At 40.3% G+C, this 26,204-nt stretch overlaps 1 protein-coding gene across 1 annotated transcript; it reads right to left on the bottom strand.

Moving 5' to 3' along the window:
• Positions 1-469: 469 nt before the first annotated feature.
• On the bottom strand, positions 470-26,204 carry rpa1 (replication protein A1). The gene is made up of 17 exons (XM_034113360.1): positions 26,014-26,204; positions 25,735-25,782; positions 24,558-24,636; positions 23,919-24,027; positions 23,672-23,760; positions 23,442-23,516; positions 22,192-22,306; positions 21,728-21,830; positions 21,544-21,612; positions 20,562-20,754; positions 17,889-18,025; positions 16,384-16,532; positions 8,324-8,450; positions 5,536-5,712; positions 4,351-4,458; positions 3,964-4,050; positions 470-1,152 (listed from the first exon to the last, which is right to left on the bottom strand). Exons 1-17 carry the CDS (start codon positions 26,041-26,043, stop codon positions 1,048-1,050), a joined length of 1,800 nt encoding a protein of 599 aa, XP_033969251.1. The 5' UTR covers positions 26,044-26,204; the 3' UTR covers positions 470-1,047.

Genomic DNA, 26,204 nt, shown 5'->3' with positions numbered 1-26,204 from the left:
ACGATAGGGAGGCGATCACAGAAAGCGAGTGTCTGGGGAAAATAAAAATAAGTAAAACTTACCTTTCCTTACCCTTTAAAGACAGGTTGAATCCATCTCAGCACACCACAGGCAACAGATGCAGCGCCGAATAGAAAAGAGATGTTATCTCAAGGAAAATGGGAAGGTGTAGCTTCACTGATGTTCTGCTTTAATACAACGTAAAGTCGGGTTTACAAGGGAATATGTTGCATGTCTGAGCAAAACCGCAGGTAGATTGCATTGTGTGCTAGCGCTGGAATAAATCTACTACACATAGTGCAACTCCAAAATGTAGTCTGTGTTTGTTTGCTTACATTAAGCACAGGTAAGGACAGGGTGCTGCAAGGGAAACGTGTGCACACTCCACAGATATACACATTACTGTTGACTTCAATCGTTACAAAAAGGCTGCTGACCGAGTGCGACGTATCCATTGAAAAACAGACAATAATTTGAACACAAAAATATTTATTCCCACAATTATCCCAATAAACTGAACACACACCAAGTTACATGCATGAGACATAAGGACAATATCTTTCAGCTTAAATAGACCGCAGTACCGCAGTACACAACAAAAAGAGTGGGAGAGTAAGCTGTCTTATCAGGGATGTGCAGGTCCAGCGGTTTTCAGTGCACCACAGTGAAGAGTGCTACTTCTGTACTGGTCTTCCTCTTGAAGCAGCCACCACCCACACATGGCCACAGTACAGGAACAACTGGCTGACCTAAGACAGACACAGTGATGATGTATTGTGTGTCTTACTGACCAACTCTGCTTCCCCATTTAACAAAAGGAGCAGAAATAACCAACGTTAAATTGACCAAATAAGTTGAATCGGGACACAAACCATTATTTCACGAAGAAAGGTAAACAGTCAAGGTAAATTCTCTGAGGGGAAGAAAAGGAAGAAACTAAAGACAAGAGCTTTGTAAGCTAAGCTTTGTTGTACATGTAGAGCCTTTTGTTGACTCCACAGAAACAAGGAAACTGGAGCAGACTCAGAATACTTGGTATAAATGTTCCTACTGAGCAGCCAGTTTCCTTATGTTCATGATCAACCTCTTGCTGTAATCCAAATGGTCAACGGGTTTCACTTCCACCGCTGTGGCCTTGATCCTGGACTCATCCTGTCAGACACAAAAGTACAAAACTCATTCATATGGAACACATTATAGGCCTGCAAATGCTGCTTTTGGTGCGTCCCACTTGGTTTAAATCAAAGCTCAAGTAGTTCAAAACGGTACACACAATCACGTAGATGCCTGTTTGCAATTGATGTTAATGGAGTTCAATTTCAACAAAATGTATATTTGGTGATAACCAGTAGAGACCATATTTGGATGAGAGGGTGGAGCAACGTACAACCAACAGTGAAAAAAACGAATTTTTAGATGACCAAATTGTTACAATTATCTAAAACATGCTGTGGCACCCTAAGGTAGCCAAGACTTTGAAAGAATGAAGGTTAAAAGCCTTTTTAGACAAAGACATTGCCCCTTGGTTGATCTCTCTAACCACAATCTAGCCACACATGTATTAGAAACATACTATATAGGCATCTTCTATTTCCCCTTGACAAAGTGTTTTGATGAGACTGATTTGGACTGGTATCTGAAAGTTGGTTGGCATTTAAATGAATGTTTTACAAGAAAAGAAGCAGCATTAAAGCCATAACCACCTCCACAGCTGTCTAGACAGGGGAAGATCACTTCCATCAGAGCCATTATTCTCTGCGTTTAACAGAGGTTACACTCATTTCTTCTCCCTTAATCCTCGGCAGCTCAAGTGGGTGAAATGTAAATCAACTTCCTTTGGACTGGTGCCCGCATTCCTTTAGAATAGCCTGTTATAAATCTCTCTGCTTGTTTTGCATGATGCAAGAGAGCTATGTACGCATGATAAACAAAAATACAAAATAACGGATGACTTCAGATTCATGCGATTCACTGTTATGTTTTTGGCTGCGATGTAAAAAATGGGAACATTGCTATCGGTATTAACTACTACGTTTCAAGCATTGGATGTGTCCCATGTTTAGGCCATGAGCAGCTCCTTGCTCCAGCTCCTCTCCTTGCTGCTCTGCTGGGAGCCAATCGGAAACCATGCTGGCTGGGGGGGGGGGGGCTGTGTTGCTGTTGGCTCCCAGTGGAGTTGGAAGGCTCTGCACCGGGCCAGCTCTCCATTACCTGGTTGCTAAACGATTTTTGCTACTAAAAAGCAGATGGATTCATAATACAACTGTGTAACAACATTTTGGATGGTTTATATATTAAAAACCTTATCAATTACCAACAATGTTATTAAAATATTAACAATATCATCTTTAGAAAACGTTATCATTACAGCCTTTTCGCAACCAATGTTGTTGCCAAACTGTTTATTTATTTCCTGTAGAATAGGGATTGCTTTTGTTGCAGTTCATTAATACAATTAGGATCATATCTTTATTTGTAATGATGTCTAATTGTATTATCTGTTTTAATATTCAAATCAACAGATTAGAAAGTAAAAAAAAAGCCAAAATATTGTGTCAGTGGTCAGAACTGTGTTGGTGCTGCAGTGAAGCGCCTAGAATGTTGAATATCAGCTTTCTAATCATCGTCATCCTTTTGAGGTACTTCAAACGGTTATAACGTCTAGACACTGCCTACAGGGACAGGTAGACCTTAAGAACTGCACAGCAGCTCAGAGCTGAGAGCAGCCATTCCTGATGTCAGGTTAAGGAAAGAAGACTGTCAAATAATTAAATGCTGAGTGGTTATATTTAAACGATTGGTTGTTCACGGCAACGACACAGTTATAGTAATAGAGTCATCCATCCACTGAAATCTGAGTGTTAAAACTTACACATTATCAAAATAATAAATATTCTAAACATCAACACTCTACCTCCAATATTGAGAAGTGTGGAAATGACGTTATGCGCCACACCCACGTGAACCACACCCCACTTGTTTTGTTAAATACACTGTGATTAAGAGTGTTGAGATTGAATAGCAACACAGTTAAATTAAGTGGCACAGCTTTTAGTTCTCAGTGAGACCCAATTCAGATGTTTTCTTCAGTGTGATGTCTGGCTGAAAGTAATTGAGCAATACAATGCTATCATTTGATGTTGATATTAAGGTCAACAAAAATCAGTGAAGAGTGTTCAAAACGTGCCTGTTTGTGATTGCTTTTCCTTGAGAGCGTCAACTCCAAACTTTACTTCTCAGCAATACACATTCCAAAACCTAGTTGCAACCCCTACGCATTGTTAGAGTATAAGCTTAACTTGGTACACATCTCACACAAATATTGACTAAGCGCAACTGCCCAGACTATCCAAGAAAGGCCAAAAGCATACAAAAAAAAGTCTTCCATGGCTTTAGAGAAACCTTGTTACAGAGTTTGTTTGATGCAGCAAAGGGCAGCAGGTCCGATTCTCTCCCTGTGATGCAGCAGGGTGGAAGGGTGTCATTAACTCGCTATGTCCAACATCAAGCATTGTGAGAGCACGGCACAATGGCTGGCTTGTAGCATTGAGGAGGAGAAAATAAAGTGAGAGAGGGGTTGCAGGTGTCTCTGCTGAAGGTGTCTGGAGGCAGCAGCCAGTCCATGCTTGTAGCAGTGCCATTGGCAGTTAGGATGCTGAGCTGAATGTGACAGGCACAGTGGGCTCTTCTGTGGGTTGATGGCGGATGCCGCCTCTGGCCAGACTCCAGACTTCCTGCTCAGAGTCTCAGCCCAATCAATTCTTTTATGTGCATTCCTCAAAACAAGCCTTTATCTGTGTTGCCAACAGGAAACAGTGACAACGACATATCTGTGCGTCTTCTTTGTCCCCACCAGTCTTATAACCGACCATATTTTCTATTTTGTATAAGCAATACGATTCAACTACAAAGCATGCTATGATGGCATTTTATCCGTTTTATTACAATTCCGGCTTTACTTACGTTATATGTTTCTAGCTTCACTCTGCTGCGGAAGACAAAAGTGTTGAAGTTGGCTTGTTGGAAGATTTCGTCAAAGGCGGCTTCGTTCTGAAAATTGAGAACATTTTGATTAGCTTAATTTCAAGAAAGTACACATTTTATCAATCATTAGCTTCGACACAGTTTAAAGTGCAAAGTAAGTTTCTGATAACTGAACAGTGAAAAACATCTGTGAGTTTCTCAGTAAGAAGAAAAGCACAGAGGGGGTCTTTAACACAAATGTGCCATTGCAGGAGTGTGTGTGAGTGTGTGTGAGTGTGCATGCTTGGCAGTAATAAAGCCCGAGGTTTAGCTTGTGCCTTTGCCATTTTCTGAGGCCAGTATTAGAGTTGAGATCTAGAGTCTCACCGAGTCCTTGAGCTGCCCCAGGTAAGCTGCGTTCTGGCCCAGGATGGACTCTGCAGTCTCCTGGAAGCACGTCACCCACTGGTTGTCCGCGTAATCTGCAATGTTGGCCTGTCGGATTATATCAAAAACAAAAAAGTGAGAGTAAGTAGGAACAGAAGTTGCATGCATAAACAGAATTAGATGAATGAACTATTGTTTACATTTTGTAACATTTTGCTTAACCAGTTGAGCCCCGAGCCTGTTTTTCAGGCCTCAGGCTCGAAAATGACATTCCCAGAACAATTGACTATATCTTCACTTCTAAAAAGGGGTAAATTAATAATCTTTTTTCTCAAAGCAATGATAAACCTGTGAGTTGGATGTAGAAAAGTCAGAATCAATATAGAATTTTCTTATTTTAAAGTAAATTCAGATTGAACATAGTAAAAAAATGTAAATTATTGTGTCCGTCCAAAAATAAACCATTACTTATAGTGAAAACCACCCTTGAATGATGGGATAGTAGACTAAAAGCTTTAGGAATCCGGTACCGGGGGCATGGGGCTTAACTGGTTAATGATTGAATATTGTATGTTGACTTAACACATCTTAAGAATGCTCTAATTAGCCAACTCCTGCGGGAAAGCCCGGCAACATAATCACAAGTTTTCACTGTGCTCTTGTTATACATACTGTGGAAGAGAAATCACAGCTTATGCTACAGCTTGTGAAGAGGACCAATATGCCGACTTGTGAGTGGTACCAGAATAAAATACGCTTATTTTAGATGCCTGGCTGCAATTGCTTAGGGGGCTGACTAAGTGTTTTTGCATATAATGTTCCAAGTAGTTTGTGATCAAGCTGGGAAGAAAAAGCTCCCTGCATTTTCTGTAAAAGGACTAACAGCACAGTTTGAAACGCTGCAGCAATTAACCCAACATTGCTTTGATTTAAACACAAGTGTACAATCTGAAATTGGTTCTCATTACGCTAGTCACAGAAACTATTTTGTTTTGCTTTTTATACAAATGCACAGAGCATATTGGCTAAGTGTTGAAGCAGAAGGAAAGAGGGGCTTGAGTCCAGAATAAAGCAAATGCATGTGCTCAAGACTTGGCAGAAAGAACAGGCATTAAAGATATGTGCATTAGCATTTATGCTTTTGTGAGCGCATGTGTGCCACAGCTGCAAAGGTTTTAGACTTACAGAAAGGATGAGGCGGTACTTGAAGTTGGGGAACTCTTTGTCGCACTTCTCGCAGCGGAACATGCCGTTGTGCTGGTCTACCACTTTTTTGTTGCAGTCTTGGCTAGGACAGGCCTGGTAGAGGCAGTTCTCCTTACGCAGGTACACAATGGTAGCAATGCATGTGTAGTAGTCCGCCTGAAAGGGAATATAAACAAACAGAAATTCAAGTTTAGTGCCAAATAATGTCACTGGAATATGCTCTTACTCTATTTCTCTCTCACACAACCTTTTTGTTTTGAATGGTAAATAAGATGACTGCTAAAATGGCATGAATTAACATATATTCATATAAATAATGATGTACTCAATGATACAGTCTGAAAGCAACATAAGTGTAGCAGAGACACTCTACCAGAATACAAATGGCTCAGAAACAAATGCAAACTATTTATGTAGCTGCCGTGTTTGTGGGGAACAGGCAAACTTTTGAAAGCAGGCGGAAAAAAACTGCCTTCAGGAAACATTCCTAGTCTGCATGGAAAACACCCAACCAGGAGACACCATTCTCACATTGGATATAAATAGATTAAAACAATAAGCAGCTCTACAGATCTGTGCTGTGTTGAAAGGGGAAAAGGTTTCAACATGTCAACAGATGAGTCGCATTACCTCTCCTCTGGAAGACTTTCTCAGGATGGGCGGGCCTTATGCACCTGACAGATAGTAGTTGCACCCTAACAGCTAATTGTTTTGGACAGAGACTTACTAACGTCTGCATTGGCTGTGACAACAGAGAGGAGAGCAGTCCCCCGCTCGCTTTGATGAAGGCTAAAGTTGTCTGTTCAGGGTCAGGGAGCAGAGGAAAAGGCCTGCCAGCTTGGTGCCATAACATCCAAGTACATCAAACAACCGTTTATGCTAATGTGTAATTGCAATTATGATAACTGTAAAAAAACGCTTAAGGTTACATTCCTCTGTAATTACAGTTTCTACAAAAGGACTGAAAAGGCAAAAACTGGTGTGTTTTAAAAAATCAGAAAGCTCCATTAAACATGTTTGGGACCTGGTACAGAACAGCTTTTTCACCGTGTATCGGCTTGTTCAGAAACCCTGGCTGAGTAGTAAATTAAGCTATTAAAAAAACTCTTAGTAACTTTTTTATCATTTGCAAATGAAATAAAACATGAAAACAGTGCATACAAAAATAGAACATATCCCCAACATACACAGAAAATCTTTTATTTTCTCAAAGTACTGACCATTTTTTAATTCACCGATTTGACTGACCAAAAGCAACCCAGACATAAAGCTCAGCTTATTTCCGAAAGAGGTGCAATTAATCAAGTAAACACCTCCTCAATTAGTGTGTGACTAACCGGGGCTGAAGATGACAGGAGAACGTGTTTTCAGTCCTTTACAAATGCGATGTCAAGCCAACAAGAGGAGGGTGACCACTAACTGTCAGAGGGGGCACAGGAGCCATTTCAAAACTTGAGACTGTGACACAAAGGGTTTGTGACATGCACAATTAATTGCAACAGACTTTGGCTAGGGGGGTCTTGAGAGGCCTGACCCCCATGCGCCTGTGTATGGGATGTCTCAGAGGGGCTGAGGACAGCCCTGGCTCGGCTCCTTTGTCAGTACTGGGTCTTATCACACGCCATGCTGAGGAGGAGCAAGAGCCCCTATAGCCCAGGGTCAAACCTTTCCTCCTCAACAGGAAGCTAATGCTACGAGAAGCACCTCACCTGACAGGGGGCTAATGGTTACACTCAGGATTTAGAGTATGGAATTGAAGAGAGAAAATTATATAGGGCACCTTTAGCTGTATTATAGGTCTATAGATGATAGAATAGCTGAAGTAGCTCTACTAAAAGAGGCATACTGACGATCAATGAGCCAATTGCTATCTGTGATGGGGAATCCTGCAGTCAGGGCCATGTAACAGAATTTCAGTTAATTAAGACTTACGGATAACTGCTGCTCCAGTTTAATCCATGCATTCATTTCTTTTTCTAAGGACGTATTGGCCCTCAAGTCTTCAAGCTTTTTAAGAAGACAATGTAGGAAAATTGTTCAATTTGTGTCTTTTGGTGCCCGATCATAATTGCTTATCGTCTTAAATGGGATATGTTCCTCAGACGTTGATGATTACTAAAGTGAAAAGCATGTTCAATTACACAAATTAAGATCTCAGCACAGGTCACATTACAAATTATACACTTCTGTGAGCACCATTTCGCTCAACAGTGGAAATGAATTAACAGGGGAAATGAAAGAACACGTATTACTTTACTTATCCGAGGGCAGTTATTCCATTACAGAGCTCAAAGAACAGAGCCTATGTAATCTCAGTAATCAATACCAGAGATAAATGTGACTTGTACCATGAAAACATACCGAGACTGGGAGAAGAAACCCACAACACAGGGGGATTAATGAGGAGTAGATGGGGATGCGATTTTTAAGCACACATACCTGGTGGTGGAGTCATTTTACGAGTGAATGATTATTACAAAGATTCATCCCGCTGACTCTCAGCTCAAAGGACCTTTGCATGGCAGAGCTATGAGTGACGTGTGAAGGTTGCACCTTAGCAGTACTATATAGACAAGCAATGTGTACCCTGGGTTTTTAATAACAAATGCAGCTTGACTGTGAGCACTTTCATATTAGTTGTTTGGGATTCAACACCAGCCTTTCAGTTTGTCCTTGAATATCTTCAAAGAATCATCCTGAATAACAATATGTCTAGGGTTACCATATCTTGAATGTTTGAGAGCGGCAAAGCAGAGCATGTGTATACCTTTTCTCCATGACCCAGGTGCTCCGTCTTAACGTCAGACAGAGTCTTCCAGTTGGTGTTTCCTCCCCCGCCGCCTTTCACCTCCGTCATGGACTGACCATCCATGGCGTGACCCTCCTTGTCATACCTACGTGAAAGACAACAGATACAGGTCACTGCAGGTTTGTCCGCAGTCACAGTCAACCAAGTTAAGTTGTAGAACTCCAACTACTGATTACAATCTTTATACATTATTTGTAGATTAATTCATTGTTGGGTCCATTAAATGTTAAAAATAAGATTAAAGCAACAAAAACATAACGGGACACAATCACATCACAATTTCACCAAGCAAGCATGTTTGTGTTTCAATTATCTGACTGACCAAAACCAAGACTTTGGTACTATCATGGAGAAGCAGAATGTTATGCCTTTTCGCTTGAAACATTTTAAACTATCTTAACAGTTGCAGATTCATTTCACTTCGAATAAATAATACATGAAGTTATGGTTTCAGCTCTGGATTAATGCTGAGCAAAATATCAATTTATATTTATAATATGACACTAGATTACCGATATGACACGTGATAACATGTACGATTTTGGATGTCGTCATATCGTAAAATGGTATTTGTTCTATATTCTTGGTTGTAACGGCTGCATTATAGTTGTTGTCCACATTAAGGATAGTTCTTTATCATCTCATTGAGGAAATACTTATGAAAGCACCAATAGTCAACCATACAATATTAATGGAGGTATTTTATAAAAAGTATTTTGATATTTGATACAATCTGTATCGCCCAGCCCTACACTAGGGTTGGGGTTACTATAGTCATTGAATTGTGCAGTGCATCACCACATTAACCTCCAAAAACACTAATTACAGAAAGCTGGTTTTCCACTTCAAAATGCTGGTATGTCGAGGCCTGCCCTAGACTGCAGCTTTATTCATTTCCATGTATCCAAACCTAAGAGGGACAAAATACTGTTCAACTAACAGTTAGCTTGAAAACATGTTTCAGGCAGAGCATCCGTTTGTGTTTGTCAAATCCAGGAGGGCTCAGCTGAGAGCAAAGGAGGCTGAGAAATGAATCAACAGCAGAGGGATGGATGAGCTGGCGAGGGTCAGTGCTGCTCCAGTGATATCAAAAACACATTTTCCCCCAATGTTCCCGGAAATTCAGGGAAGACAATAGGAAGAAGAAGAAGAGTGAAGGCAGGGTAGAAGGAGAAGAAAGATGGGTTCAAGCTAACTGCAGTTGTGGGGGGGCAGAACAACACAACAGTTTAAAATGGTCTCCGAGATCAATAGAGCTTACTAATCTGCTGGCCACAAGGCAAGGCTCCGCACAATGGGGAGGTCAGCTTGTAAATATGGCAAGAGCATGCCTTGCTCCTGGAGGCATGACTAATTGAAAAATATCCCCATTAACGTTTCAGACTGTCGCCAGAGCAACGCACATGCTTCCAATTTCCCACACCTTTTGATAAATGTGAGCAATTATTTATGATAGCACCAGATTCCTCACTAGTGTACCTGCACTGATTTGCTTTAATTGCAAATGCACCAGGTTGGGAACTTTTATTCTGGATATTCTGACCAATCAAACAATGTGGAGACACCATTTCCCTTCATGGCTCAACAACTTTCCCAGATGTTCCACAGAGGAGAAATTATTAAAAATGTATCACACTTTTAAAAGGAAGGAATTTAGACTTTCAAGTAAGCATTTTATGGCCGCCCAAAAGGCAGCATGGAGTTCTAAAACTGTAGCCTGGATCATGCAGACAGCGTTGAGCAAAGGAAACAGAAATGTCAGAGTAGACAGCGATCATAATGCAAGAAACAAAAAAGGGACAAATTAGACCTGGCAGCAAAATGTGCAACAGTCAAGTGAAAGCAGGCAGATCTCAGCTTAGAGGAGCGGGACTTCAGAAAGACCAACTATCTGCGAGAACACCAAGATAGATGACAGGAGGTTGGCAGACGTGCACGTGTTTGGCATAGACATGTCAAATGTCAGTGTCAATGAACAAGGAAAGATAGGAGTGGAGAGGCGTCAGAGGAAGAGTCATATGGGAACGATGGGAAGGTTTCAGTGAGCAGTGTTCTCAGCTCCGGGCCTAAACTCTAATGCCTGGGCTGCAAATGGCAAACAACCTACAAACATGATTATCCCATGTTGTGTCAGGGTTTCCCACATAGACTTTACTTGGGCGGGCCGCCCAGGTATATTAACGGCCGCCCAAGTATATTTCGCGACCCATTTCGTTTTTTTGTTACGTTTTTTATTTTATGTATTGTGAACGCAACGCTGCGCAAATGTGGGTCTGCCTCACACAGGGTGACTGGCTGTCGACATGATGTGGCCTGCCGACATGGCCACTGTCATACAGATCATAAATCAAAGCCCTTGATTGGTCTCTGTGTGTAATTCAAGCTCGGGATAACTACAGCTCAGGTGAGGTTAAGGACTCTCTGAGTGTTTAGATAGAAAAAGTTTGAGAACCACTGGACTAAGTTAACTGTCAAGCCCCCCCTTTGGAGAAAAAAAAAAGGCGGGCCCCCCCCCCCAACACAAATAGTCACGTAATGGGCCAAGTTAACATTTATTAAAATACATCAATATGAACGTGAGCATTCCTTTGAAAAAAAAAAAAAAAATCACTTTGCTAGAACAGTGATAATAAAACAATGCTCCATAAGTCTGTGTGCTCCAAAAAATAAATACATAATACAATCCCTTTGCTAGAACAATAACTTATAATACTTTGCCATCTGTGCAAAAAAATGAAAAGAAAGAAAATGCTGATATTTGGCCAAAAAGTGTGTCTTATCACAGCATTAGTAGTAGCTGCAATGAGCCTGTTTTGCACTGCACATTTCTTCAAAACGGGGTTGCAGGCTCAGTGGCGGCGCCAGAGATTTCTTTTGGGGATGCTGTGGGGTAGCTTGACGTTTCATAGAGGGTGCTCAAACATTTAGGGTTTCCCATTAATGTACCAGGCGCTACAGTGGAATTTTGTACTGCAACAATCCCCACGCAAATACACAGTGTACCCGCGACAGTTACAATGAAGGCTCGATAATCAGCTCACGGCATATAGGTGTAAGCAGGGGTAAAGTGCTATTTTTATATAAGTGGTGTGTGGACCTCACATAGGGGGGTCCGGGGGCATGCTCCCCCGGGAAGATTTATTTTTTTAAATGTTGAAGTTAAAAGCATCAATCTGGTGCACTTTGAGAGCAACATGAAGAGATCTATGGATACATCTCTCAACACCCATATGAAACAGAACTGTAAACAGATTTACTTTTTCTTTATGGATATTTTACTAATCACTCCCCTTTTAAACTGTATTCTTGTTTTACTGTCATATAGTATTTCATACCTGTTTTTCATTTATTCTCTTATTTTTTTATAACTATAATGATCATATTATAAACGTGTGCCTCGGAAATAATTGTTTACATTAAATCGTGACCAAACCGTTTGAGACCCACTGAGATAACTTAGACTAAAGTTAACCATCTAAACACTCAGAGAGTCCTTTAGCTCACTGAGCCTCTCAGTCTGACAGCAGAGGACTCTCCTCCAGCTTGTTGTTGAAAAAGCTCCTTATATCCGTTAGCGTATGTTTTTTCATATTGGATATGGTATGTTATTGGTTATGGGCATGATTTTATGATTATTGAAATGTATACAGTTCTGTTTCATATGGGTGTTCTGTCCCCATAGATCTAGTCTCTTTATTTCCCCCTCAAAGTGCACCAGATTGATGCATTTAACTCCAAAATTTAAAAATAAATCGTACCGGGGGAGCATGCCTTCGGACCCCCCTAGAGGATTTGAGGTCCACCCCCACTTAAAATCACATGGACAGGTTCCTAAATACATTTACAATTGTATTTAAATAGTAACCCCTGTCCATATATTTATTTGTGGGTAGTAGATTTAAACTATAGGGCTATCACTATGGGCAGCAACGCTGTAAATATTGACAAATAAATCCAGCAAAATGGCACAAAAAAAACTGGTAGTTGCCTGGCTGGGTGTATCATTTCCGGCTTGACTTTTTTTTTTTTTATTGTCTCGGTCCGGCCCTGGCTGTACCTGTTCGCTCTGCCATCGCGTGAAGGGTATGCTCACAAGCGACCACCATCGGTTAAGCGACCAACATTAACCGGCATCAACAGTTGGTTAATGTTGTTGTTGCACGTCACCTCACCTTGTCACCTCACCACCTCACCTTGTCACCTCACCACCTCACCTTGTCACGTCACCACCTCACCTTGTCACGTCACACCCCCCCCAGTCATTCAAATAAAACCACAGAAGTAGTTTAATTCAATGCAGATGTGGATATGTTTTATTTTCATTTCACTGACACCAGAAAGTGTTTCTTTCTCCTCATAATGGACATGACAAAGAATGCAATTGTAATATTATTTGTGTATGAACACTGTGTAATCACAGAGCAAGAATACACAATCTAACGTTTCTACAAGTCATTCCCACCTACACCGTAGGAGCGTTCTGCATGCATCAGTAGAATCAACACCCTGTCACATAGCACTGCATAATAAATACATCATGGAAAAACCGAAAACAAGTCAATGCTACATTATTTTTCTAGTAAAACTGGATTTAATGCAGTTCGAGCAAAATAAATACCCTGCTCGAAAAGCAATGTATCTATATGTTAAGGAAAACAGAAACGATTGATCGGTTAGTAAAATGGTTGCTGGTTTATTTTCTATTGAGTGAGGCCAACGAGTGAACCTACTAGAGCATCTGGTGATGAGAGCCATCATTTTAAGGCTTCTTTGACAGTGGTGAATGAAAATATGCGAGAAAGCGATCAAGAGAAGAATTCCTGACTATGTAACATGTTTCAAAACATACAATAAATCAGTTACTACTTTAATTTAGCCAATAACTCAACCCCAGCAATTCACAGTAGTTCTGCCAGCTGTTGTTAATCAATACAACACAGGGATATGTGGGTAAAAGTAGCAGTCAATGTAATACTGAGGCATCATGTTCACTAGATAACGGTGTTGAAGCTTGTTTGTTTCTGGGCTGACATAATTACTGCCATAACTATATGCTACAGCCTGTACATGTAGAACTGATTAGGAGAGACACAATGTCAGCTTGGACTTATGTGACTAAATGAGTCTCTGGTGAATGTCTGAGGTTGACAGCATCAAGCATTGAGAATAAACATGACAAAGTGTGGTTAACAGAAAAGTCACTGCATGGGAAAAGGCAGCATGAGCATCTCTTAATGTACTGTTGCCCCCTACTGGACAACTGCATATTCACAGTTGGATGGATGAAAGTGTGAATGTAAAGTCAGATTTTTACAAAAACAGAGCAGGGGCACAAAGCTAACGATGCATTAAAACCCCAGATGAACCTAAGATCAAGATGGTTAGAGCACCGCATTCTTATTTATAGAGTAAGCAGGTGGGAAATTGCTGAATGGCACCACTAATAAACGGAATGGTTGATAATAAATCTTCAAAAGATTCATTCTGAGTTTAATTGACTTGCTCCCTCATTTTGTTTTCCATAACTTTCCTCTTGGATTACAGAAAGAATATTCCTTAAGGGGGCACACTTTGTGGACAGCTTCTATCCAGAGACCCAGACTGATCACCAGTACATCCAAACACACATTATGGATTCAACAGCTGGCAGTCTTCCAGTGAAAACAAAGCATTTATCATCACTAGATTATCTGGTGATTGTAAGGCTGCATCTAAGATATCATCTCTGTAACACAGCTTTAACTTAAGGCAAATTAGTCTATTCTCTCCATCCTGTTCACAGCATGAGACCGGCTGAGACACAGCTCCCAGACACGCTGCATAATGATCTTGTGTTCACCATGTTCCTAACACGGATGGAGGGTATACTGAGTAAAGTCTGGCCACTTTTAAACTGTTCATGCCTTAAGAGCGGCAGGAACCCAAAGTCCAAAGAGGACCCACATGGTCCAACTCTTCTAATGCAGAGAGTAAAGCAACAGCATTTGTTTTATGATCATTATGGCTGGCTGTCCAAGTTTGACTAAATGAACTAACATCAGTCATTAAACAAAAGCGCATAGGAAGTGATTTAAGGTTGTATATCATTGAGCTAAAACAAAGCTGAAGAAGTAGAGTGGTCCTGATAACAGAGCATTTTCTATCACCATGGAAATGTTAAATGATCCCCTCACATAACGGCAGTAGTTGGCATTCTGAGAAATAAAATAATAAAAATATATTCTAAGATGCCAGAGGCTGGTGCTAAAACAATCACAGAGAAATTACTATGAGCCAAGGCATCTGGTTAAAGAGGCACATTTGAGCATATTTTACAATTTGCCTCATTCTCACCTAAAAAGTAGAGTCAGATTTCACTGGTCTAGTTATGCAGATCAGGTACTCTTGATTTACAAATACTCAGCCTTATTTGTGAAGGCAGAAAAAGAGACTGCGCAAAATACATTTGAGCTTTATACAGTCTTTTATTCCTCAGTGCAGAGTAGGCCCTGGTGTTGGGAGGTGAATAAATGAAACTCTTTGGATGGTATCGATTAAATCGCCAGTCACAAATACAGACATTTACCATGTGCTTTCATGTCAGAGGAGAGATAGACCCTGTCTGTTTAAGTGGGATCTATAAGGACAGATCAATCAGTGCTTCACCGCGCTGGGCGATGTTAAGTATCAATCCTCACCGTGGACCATGAGGGCACTCAGTCATGGGCCGACCTTTCAAGGTTCAAGGTTCAAGGTTCTTTATTGTCAATCTGACATAGCTACAGAGTAATTATGCAGTTGAAAATCTTATGTCACAGGCTTCTCCAACAATGCAACATAATAACATAACATAATAACAATAAGAGCATGAGCAATACAAAAATAATAATAGTTATAAAAATGAAATAAAGTTATGATGTGGAATAGTGCAGTACGAGTCTATATACAAGTTATTGGAATGATATATATATATTAGGTATTAGATACATACTACTGAGTAGCAGATGAATGTTTGATGTTGTTTCAACAGTTCAATTTTTTAACAGTCTCACTGCCCGCGGGAAGAAACTGTCTTTACCTTACAACCAACCTCACAACGTTCCCCTATAGAGCTCAACACCACATACTGAGGAGGTGATGTCTTTGTTTAAAAACAGATTACAAAAAACAACAAAAAGTGTATTTTACCTCTGGCAAAAATACAGTGCACGATTACCATTTTATTGTTTTTCACCAGGGAGAGGCAATCATTTAGAAAGTAATGAATCGAGGAACTGGCATGTGAGTCCAATAGAAGATGAAAGCTTGAGTCTTAAATGCTCCTCCATTGCATTGCTAGAAATACCAACAGAATATCTTCAAGGAACAGTCTTATGCATTCATTGTGTTAGTTAACTATCTTACAACTCTGTGTTTGTCTGTAGTACCCGACATGACCGGGTACTTCTAATCAAATCAAATATGGTGCAATATCCAAGACTGCATGTACAGATACTTCTGATTTTAAAGACAAAGATTCAGTATCTTGGCCAATTTCCACAAAATCCAATGAGTTAAAGTCAAAACAAACATGGAAGACGTGCACACGCTACACAACCACACACAGATCAATGCAAAAAATAAATGCTATAATCAACATAATCACACAGAAATTAGTCTGGATTTCATCTGGAAAGGTGATTAGAGTGAATAAATGCATTTCCACAGATTAAGTATGATCTCCAGTTATACATAATACTTCATTGAAGAAACCCCTCCCACATTGTGGCTAATGGGGGGAAACTAATCTTGATAATGAGAATCAGGGCATGCATTTTTGCACCCATTTAAATCCTTTGAGTTCTTCATTTCGAACTGTAATACTTGCATGCAACACATTCTCTTTGAGCAGGGAGCGATACACTAGTAAAAACCTTCTGGCTTTAAAGTCATACCTTGTTTTGAATCTGCTATGAAAGCCTTCGTCATGGGTAGATCATTAATGGAACACGCGAACAATCTTCTGCGCTGCTTTATAAATGAACTTTAGGCCCACTTACCAGCCTCTCAGCTTGTGTGCCTCGGGGATGTCTGGGTTGATCATCATGGTGCTGTTAAAGGATGCAGAGAGGGAGCGGCCTCCGAAGTCTGAAAGCTTTGCCCCCTTAACGACTATGATGGGCTGACCAGAGCCTTCAAACGTCTCTGCCTACAGGAAACAAAGAAATATGGACAAAGGACAAACATTTGTCAAAACTTTTTTAATACTTGGATTTAACTGGATTTCATTTCTTCCGTTTCACATCAACGTTTTGGTTCCGTGTATGAGGTTGAGAATCCTGTGGTGCTGTGAGGCTGTTCTGTGAGGTAGCTCATGCTAACATGCTGATGATTAGCGGGTATAATGCTAACAATGTTCACCATCTTAGTTTAGCATGATATGGTTTGATATTTAGTTTTACAGGTTTTTGGTCATAACCACACAATTTGACAATGGGAAATGTTGACCTGATGGTGACAGTGAACGAAGAATTAAGGAATCACCAAAGTCTCTACAATGTATCCAGTCTGAAACATGACATCTGTGACAAATTGTATTAATCTTGTGTGAATCTGTGCTGTACTTTCGCTCTTTCCCTGTTGCTGCTTAAACTCCTGAATTTCCCCACCGGGATCCATAAAGGTCAATTTTATCTTATCTTAAATTCCGATGCAATCCATTGGAAAGTAAGATATTTCACTTGTCTAGTTGAAAAGGTCTAGGGAAAGCAGTAATTTTAGAGATTAATCATCTGCGTACTATGAATATTAATCTATCCAATAGTTATTAATGTATTTCGGTCAAAAGGGGTCGGACGGACTGAGATAGCAAAAAAGCAACTCGCTTGCCATCCTGAGAGCATCAAAGCTATGAACTATGAACACATGTCAGTTCAGGTCAAAGGTTTTTGAATAGTTGTTATAAAAAATGTCTTTACTTGTTTCTTAGGTCTTCAGCGCTATTGACTGTAATAACCTGAGGACATACACTGAGAAAAAAACTATAGAGAAAAGAGGGTGCAACAGTACAGCCTTCAGAGGCGGGGGGAAATATTTCCAACACTTGCTTTTTTGTTTATATACTATACATCTTGTATACCTCAGCAGGTCCCTGTGGAAAAGGGGTATGTGTCGAAAAACCAAACAGGGAACACTGTGCTTGTTGTCGGGAGGAGAGGGATGTTGGCCAACTCTACAGTCCCTGTGAGCCACAGGTAAAGATCAGCTGCAAACGCAGTTCCTTTATCTCCCCATGACAGCCACTTCAGTCAACAAATTCCATCCACATTTAACACACATTGTTAAGTGTCTTTGTTTGTCTAACTGCTTGATAATGCATTGAACAACCATTCTAACTTAACACCAAAAAGTTGAACATTATGGAGATTTATAAAGGTGCAGGCTTTTTGTATTGTACATTAATATGATAATGTGTGATCCAGCCTACATTTAAGCTTCAGGCATTTATAATAAATAGTTGTTCTCAGATGATGATTAACATTTTTCTCCCTGTGTAATATCTCACCTCTTCTCCCCACAGCGTGAGAGTCACCACCTTCCCAGACATGTCCATCAGGTTGAGCGTCCTCTTGGACACTTCTTTGTTGTTCTTTGTGATGATGCGGGTCACATCATCCACACTCTTGCACACGCCAATCACATCTGTAATGGAAGAATGAGAATCAATGCACTGGCAGCAGGAGGGTTTTCTTTTGTGACATGACTAATTGAAATGATGGTATTGATTCAGTTTTCCGACCACTTATCCCAATTGTTCACAGATATACATATCATAAATATTGATTGTGGTGTTTACGCCCACAGGTCACTCTAGGTCCCATGGCTTCTGGCACAAATTGGCTCATGGGAAATAAGCGATTCATTAATTTCAAATTAGGTGTGAGGTCACTGGCCTGTGTGCCATGCACTAACATCCATAATGTAAAAGAGAATCTATAAAAATAGGCTATAATTGTTTCCAAGGAATATTATCAAGCATAATGTATTGAAAAATGCACTCAAACATGATATCTGCAGAGATATGTCTGTGAAAGGTATTGAGTAGAGTGGCATCGCCAACGTTACTCATCTTCTATAAACCCCGCTCCTACTGATTAAAAGGATTTTAAATGAATGAACCATGATGAACAAACCTTAAAGTTTGATGTCGGGTGGTAAGCGGTAGAGAATTACTCCAACAGCAGTGCAAGCCGCAGTCTTCATTAAAAGAATTACACGCCGTCTCCCTAATATTACTTCATTTTACCTGTGCACAGCAGGTTCTCATTTTCTCATCGGCTCCGCCATAGGGCCCAAAGTCAATCTGCACTACAGGCTATTACTGTCATCAGTATTATTAATACCACTTTTATCCCTCTGCTCGTACGCTGTAATTATCTCAACCTCACAGAATATCCGGCTCTACGTTCTGCTACAAACTCTATCCTTCTGCTTATTATAGCTTATTATTATGTGCTCAGTTTAGTTGAGCTTTTAACATTTAACCAGTGCTTTAGAGCAGGGCTTCTCAAACTCCGGACCAAGGTCCGGATCCGGACCGAACTGCAAATCAATCCGGACCGAACCCTGTGTCCCATTATATAAAAAAAAAAAATTATTAAAAAAAAAAAAAAAAAAAAATCTGATTCTGATAAATTAATGTACATCACGCGTGTTATGTACGCGCGTCTTGTGTCTGACGCATAGTGAGAATGAACGTGCATATATATATTTACTTGTGTGCGCGAGCGTGACACTCATTGAAGACCGCAAGTTAACCGCAAGTTTACCTTGACTTTCTAATGCTTCTAATGCCTTTTTTGCCGAGGTTCAAGGCATTGGCTACAGACAAACAGCCAAGCCACCATACTGTATGTATGTATTGAATGTGTGAGTGTATAAAGCGGCGCCGTTTGCCGACAGGCAAGGCAGGCAAGTGCTTGGACCAGAAGGGGGCCCCCAAAGAAGGTAGATTAAGAAGGTCCACAGCAACGACAACATGGAACACCCTTTCATTTACTGCAATGACATGTCGGGAAAACCCCTCAATGGAGCCCCATGCATAGAGCGCCATAAGAAACTGCTTCTTAATTTCAATTTCGTTTCGGGGGGGTGGGGGGGTGACTTTACTGGCATTGATCCGGACCAGTGACCTTGTATAAAGTTCACAAGTGGACCTTTAATAAAAAAGTTTGAGTACCCCTGCTTTAGAGTATTAGATTTTTGATTTGATTGCCTCCCATAGTCCAAGCCCTTTGTAAAAGGGAAATAATGTGCATTTACACACATAGAAACAGGAGACACAAACTAGCTACCTGTAGTGTGTTGCCCTGTACATTCACTAATGGGCAAGTGTTCAATGCTCCCCTACGCACCGTGTTATTTCATTAGTTCAGGGTACTTAATACATAACACATCAAAAAATGGGCCAAATGAAGCACACATTTAAAAACAGAAAACCCCACACTACTACAACAATGCAACATACGAACAAACTGGTCCTCAAGCTCTGCCCTGAAAGGGTTTACAAGGTCTGAGTCATAAACCTTGGACAGTGTGCAGTAGAGCCTGAAAGGTTTCTCAAACGCAAAAGTCCATATACCGTTGTGGTCCATCTAGCTGCTGGTAAAAAATATTTTAAACAGTAAGAGAAGACTTTGTTTAGGAGGTGTGGCCAGCTAAGAGGAATAAAAGTGGATCCAACAAGGACAAATCCTTATTCAAGCCTGTTAAACAAATCTTTGAACCAGCTACAAAGACAACAAACCAAAAAGGGATGAACAGATCCAATGTAGTTATTCCTCCACCATATATTTGTATCCTGTTAGGACTGTAGGCTGGTTTTATTTAACATCTTACATGGGCTTCTTTTAAATGTTTTATTCAGCTGTTCTCTTTGTTACAGTACTCTGGGGTTTTAAGAAAGTTTCCCTCATTTATTCCATCCACTTTCTCCCTCTAAACATATCTAGAAGCACCTATAATAATTACTAACAGCCAAAAAATGTGCTTAGATTTCTAAACCAAACTTTTTTTAAACATCAGGTTTGTGCTGATGGGCTCTTTGCTTTATTTATAATAGTTTGTCATGTCTTTGCATATGCAGTTAGGGCTGCAGGCTGTATTTGTCTTATAATACAGACTGATGGAAAAACTGATGGAGGGGTTGAGAAATGTCGTTATCACTTGTGCTACTTACCAATAATGGCATCTTTTTCCCTGACCTCCAGGTCACCGATGGATACAAAGTCACACTGCAGCACGGGAACATCACCTGCGTCTTCACAGGGGATGATGCTGGAGTCTCCGTTGAGAGTCATCTCATAATCATTCTTCACCGATGTGTACTGCTTGTTGGCAATCTTCAGGGAGCCCTTGGAGATGTAGTAGACCTGGGCCGTACAGATGGATGAACCACGTGTTAATCAGAGATCTGGGGAGCATTTCACCTGACTGAATGGTGCAAACAAGATACAAATTCAGACAGTCGGGGGGATCAACATAGGCTGGCAGAGGATCATAAGCTGCTTATTGTATGGGCACAGTGAAGCCAGATGACTCATTCATAGTCTCTGTGGTTTTAACTCAGTACTGGCAGCTGTTGATAGAACCGTGTGCGGCCAAATCCGTCTTAAACATCACAGTGAAAGACAGTTTTTAAAGATAATTAGGACTGGGGATGGATATCAAAAACCCCTTATTACACATCCCATGGGGCTACATTTTTAGAGATTGTGTTGTTCCCGGTCCAACATTACTGGTTCTTTTGTTGGTACTTTTGATGTCATTTATTATCATGCTGCAGCATCTCCTCTGCTCTCCGTGTTGGGGCTGAGCTTCTCCAGCTACGCTTGTTAAGTGCAATAAATCCTCAGCAAGTATAAATGCCAATACCTAGTCAATACAACATGTTGAACAAGAATTACCATAGAAAAGTGATATTTCAATCAGCTCTGTTTGCAGTTTCTCATCCAACGCTGCTATGTTTTGTATAGGCACGGAATGCTAAGCTCAGCTAATAGTTTATTGTTACAAACAAGCTAAAACAAAAGCTTATATATATATATTTGAAAGACAATTATTCACTAATGAAAAAGCACCAATGAGTACTTTGATCGAATCCTGACGTTGCCCATCCGTAATAAGGACACAATGAATAATTATCTGAAGTAACGTCTCACCTTGCCAACTTCAATAAGGCTGAAGAACTTGTCCACCTCTTGGTTGAAACCAGTCACTCGAATCTCTCCCTGAAATCAAATATAAAATGTGATTAGAATATTAAAGTAGGATTACAAACTAATGACATCGTGTTGCCAGGTTAGATAAGATAAACAAGGACAGTGGGACCACAATAACACTCACACTCTCATCCACCATCTCCATGGAGAAGAGTTTGCCGTCCCCACGAGAATTGCTCCACGTACGGATGCCGCTCTTGTTGGTAATGCGGGCGCGGACGGTCCACCTAGCGGACAGGGAAAAGGTTCATTGTTTGAGTATTTTTGGGTAAATGTAAGTGCCACATTGACCAAGAATGCAATAAATACTTCCTGGATCCTGACCATTACGGATGTTGAGGCCAATACCAAAATTCATATAGGAACAATAAAAAAATCTGATATACAATTGTGAGCTGTGCGGAGGACATTAACATTTTACAAGATATTTTAAAAGTTGTAGTGCTCACTAGTTGAAAGATGATGTAGACACTGATTGTATTTGTGTTGTTTATCTCATAACTATTTGCAGTAATGTTTTTGATACTGTCTGAAACAAAGCAAAAAGCACCCTTTTGGCATTTTCTACTGAATTAGAAACATACTCACTTGGACTGATAAGGGTTGAGGCTGGCGATGGGCACAACTTTGGAGCTGCCCCCTGGAGTACTGGGCATATTGGATGGGTTATTTTTCTCAAAGTCCTTATTGAAAACTCTTGGCACTGTTGGAGGAATCAAGAATGAAATAAATGATCCATGAACAGTAGTGATGGAGAGAAGTCAAAAGAGAGGCACATGCATTATTCATCAGAGACAAATTACTAAAATCCAATTTCTTTGGATTGCAACTGCTCGATCAATGTAATTATCTCACTTCACAAGGGAAGTTTCAAAGAAAAGCCTAATGACTTCAAGTAAATGTGCCACCCCAGCCAGAGGAGAGACTCCAACAGGAAACAAAAATCTTGTCAAGTGGAGTTGTCGGAGATGTGCGATCCTGCATTTTGGTGTGAAGGATGATTCACATTTCACAGAATCAGGGCAGAGTGTGAAATGCAATAACAAACTGTAGCTGCTTTTCCTCAGTAGAGCAGTGCCGCCTGGCTGAGATTTTCCGTTTGAACAAGCGCTGCACATTTGATTTGTGTGCGTCTCACGCGGAGGATTAGAGTTCAAAGTGTCCACTTAAGTCTTCCCACTTTGCCAACCACTGCACTTCTGGTAATTAAGCCCCCAGATCAACCAACACACAGAGAAATTAACAATAACTTTGCTGATGAAGAGGATGCTTGCCATAACCTCAATTCCCACACGGGAGATTAGAGGGATGAATACCTGCTATGGCACACACTAGAAATACAGCAAACCCCCTCCGACAGCTGGATTGCACATCCCTCCTGCTCAAAGTTATGTGCGATGCTGTGATCCAGTGCGTATCTTTGACATGAACAAACTTGAAAAATAAACCTGTTTGCTAAAATAAACTCTCCAGGTGTGTTGCTTTGCATTTGTTTTGTGTATTCTACTGTGCATTCAAAAAAAGCAATTGACAGGCAAAGGTAGAAACGGCTAAGCATAGACACAGACTCATAGTTGTCAAAGTGAATGATAGCAAGAGCTCTGGAGACTTGTGAGTTTCAATAAAACAGTGAAAAAACTCAAGAATGCAAACAAATGAAAAAACAGGCTGTCAAAACGACTTTTGTCCAGTAAACCTGTGGGTCACCCACATTACAGAAAGCAGCAGAGAAATGCTGCCACCTGGTGTTTACTTTTATGAAGTATGTTCAGAACAAAATGCAAATGCCCATTTTAATTCATGTTCCAAGAATTAATATCAAGACTTCTGCTGCTCACCTTCTTTTTTATTTTGCTGCAGTAGCGGTGCTCGGATTTCAGAGCTTGGTGCTGACTGTGGTCCTTTGATCTGACCTGCATGGAAGATTTGACATTAGTATAAACCAGCAATAAAACTATGACCAATTGTGCATGACAGTAAATTAAACTCACTTACCACTGCTCCAAGACAAACATTAACTATTCAGTAAATAGCAGATATCATTATGAAACCTGTTTTGAAGGCTTACCATCATTGTAAGGAGTCGGGTCGCCAATTCTTCCTGCAACCTCTTCAGCAGGCTGGACGACTTCGATTTCCAAAATGATCACGACCCGTCTGTAACAAGAAAACATTGTAAGCTGCAGAAAATAGCAATGTTTCCATTTACCTCTGGAAGGTAAATACTAAATATGTCTAAAATATAGTCAACACAATTATACAGTCAGTGAGCAAATTCTTAATATGAAAACAAGACATGTTGAAAAACTGCATACCGTTTATCCTTCAGTATGTTGGTCACATGTCTCTTTAGAATGCAGACGCAGTTCGGGGCCAGTAAGTCGTCCTCGACCATGAAGTTCAGCTGCGTTGAGAGCATGAAGGCTGCAAAGGAGAAGAAAAGTGAGGAAAGAAAATCAGACTGCCAGACAAGGATCATTCAACTAAGGGAAATAACTGCTCCTTAAAACAGGCAGTCTTTAACCCCATCTGACATACAAAATGTAATGAAGCATTTCATTGGCAACCACACTCACATTTTAAACAGAAAACATTTATTAAGGAGATCGTAAATCTTAAAAGATGGTTATATATCTGAATATTGGCAACCACACTACCATATTTTCCTAAACAATTATTAGAGAAAAACAATTTTTATTTTTTTATTTCTATACTTTATTCCACCTTTTAAATATTTGAATGCGTGATCACATTGCTGCTGTAACACTATCATTTCCCAATTTGGGATCAATAAAGTATCCATCCATCCATCTATCCATTATTCAGTCACAACAAAAAACTAAAAGATTCACAATGTCCGTTAAGGATCTAAATCTGCTTATTTGTATTAATGTGATAGGAAATATGTACTCTAACATGCACACAAAAAACAGGAAAACAAAAACCTAACTTACAGGATAGTGTGTGCACGCCATCACTCATCATCACCCGATAGCGAGCTGGACCACTTCCTCCATCAATCTTGCGAATGTTCTGAAAGGGATATACAAGTAAAACCATTCAATATGAAATACAGAATGGCACAATAGGACGAAAAATATTTTTGGGGGAAGGCAAACCAAAATATGAAAATCTATTCAATGTGGAGGACTCTCAAAAGAGAAATTAAGAGAATTCATTCATCTGGAGCAGAGAAAATCATCTTGTCCTGAACAGAACAAGGATTACAGAAATAATCATCGAGTTCAGAACAAAACAATATATAAAAGCATCTATCCTTAACTACAGCCAACCAATTAAAATAACACACTCCTCTAAGTTCTTTGGTAAACACATAGCAATAACCTTAAATGGGACATCATGTTAGGCAGAGTCAATTTAACAGCCAGAAATCCTGAGCATCCTGTAATTTTCAATCTCACACACACACACACACACACACACACACACACACACACACACACACACACACACACACACACACACACACACACACACACACACACACACACACACACACACACACACACACACACACACACACACACACACACACACACACACACACACACACACACACACACACACACACACACACACACACACACACACACACACACACACACACACACACACACACACACACACACACACACACCACACACAGACACACACACACACACACACACACACACACACACACACACACACACACACACACACACACACACACACACACACACACACACACACACACACACACACACACACACACACACACACACACACACACACACACACCCCTGAAGTTTCATTTGTTGTTGTGAGCTGACCCCCCCTATATTGTACTATGTTCAATTAGGAGTCGTCATGGTCTAAAAATGTATTTTTTTCAAAAATGATAACACACTGACGATACATTTTGGTTTTCAGAAGTCTTCCTCAATCAGATTCAAAAAGGCACCACCATTTATGAAATGGAGGAGGAGATAATGGGGGTTAGTGCGAGTGGTGTAAATCTTATTGATTATTAGTTACCAAATGCCGCAACAAATTAATTCTGCAGTCTTATGCAGTGTGTAGACTGTAACGTTGAGAAAACATTCAATAATAACATATTGTGTTACTCACCACCAACTGAAGCACAGCATCGTTGCTACCTTTGCTATTGGACAGAGCCTGAAAACAAACAAAAAGTGAATTAACACAAACTGCGTCAGCTTAGCCATCTGTTGTCGAGTTTGAAGGATAACAACATTTCTAATGTTGCATTAAGCTAACTGACGTTGGTTAAATTACAACATTAGCTAGTAATGGAAACAACTGAACAAAGACTACAATTATAACTGCACAAAATCATCTTTAACATTTTTCAGCATTGTTCCGTTTTGAAAATTAGATAAACCTTACCTCTATGGCACCCTCTGAGAGCTTCGTCATGTCTGTGAGTAGATAATATGGATACGAAGAGAAAATGTACTTAAATGTTTGCTCCAACTCTATGCTTCCACCGCTGACAACTTGGTGAATTGTGATGGTGGCGCCAACAGCTTGGACAAACGCGCGAAGCTGCAGCAGTTTCCGCTTCCGTTCACAGATCT

The sequence above is a fragment of the Trematomus bernacchii genome, unplaced genomic scaffold, assembly GCF_902827165.1.
Source record: "Trematomus bernacchii unplaced genomic scaffold, fTreBer1.1, whole genome shotgun sequence".
NCBI lineage: Eukaryota > Metazoa > Chordata > Actinopteri > Perciformes > Nototheniidae > Trematomus > Trematomus bernacchii.
The sequence above is the reverse complement of the archived record's forward strand: the minus strand, read 5'-3'. Positions and strand labels throughout refer to the sequence as shown.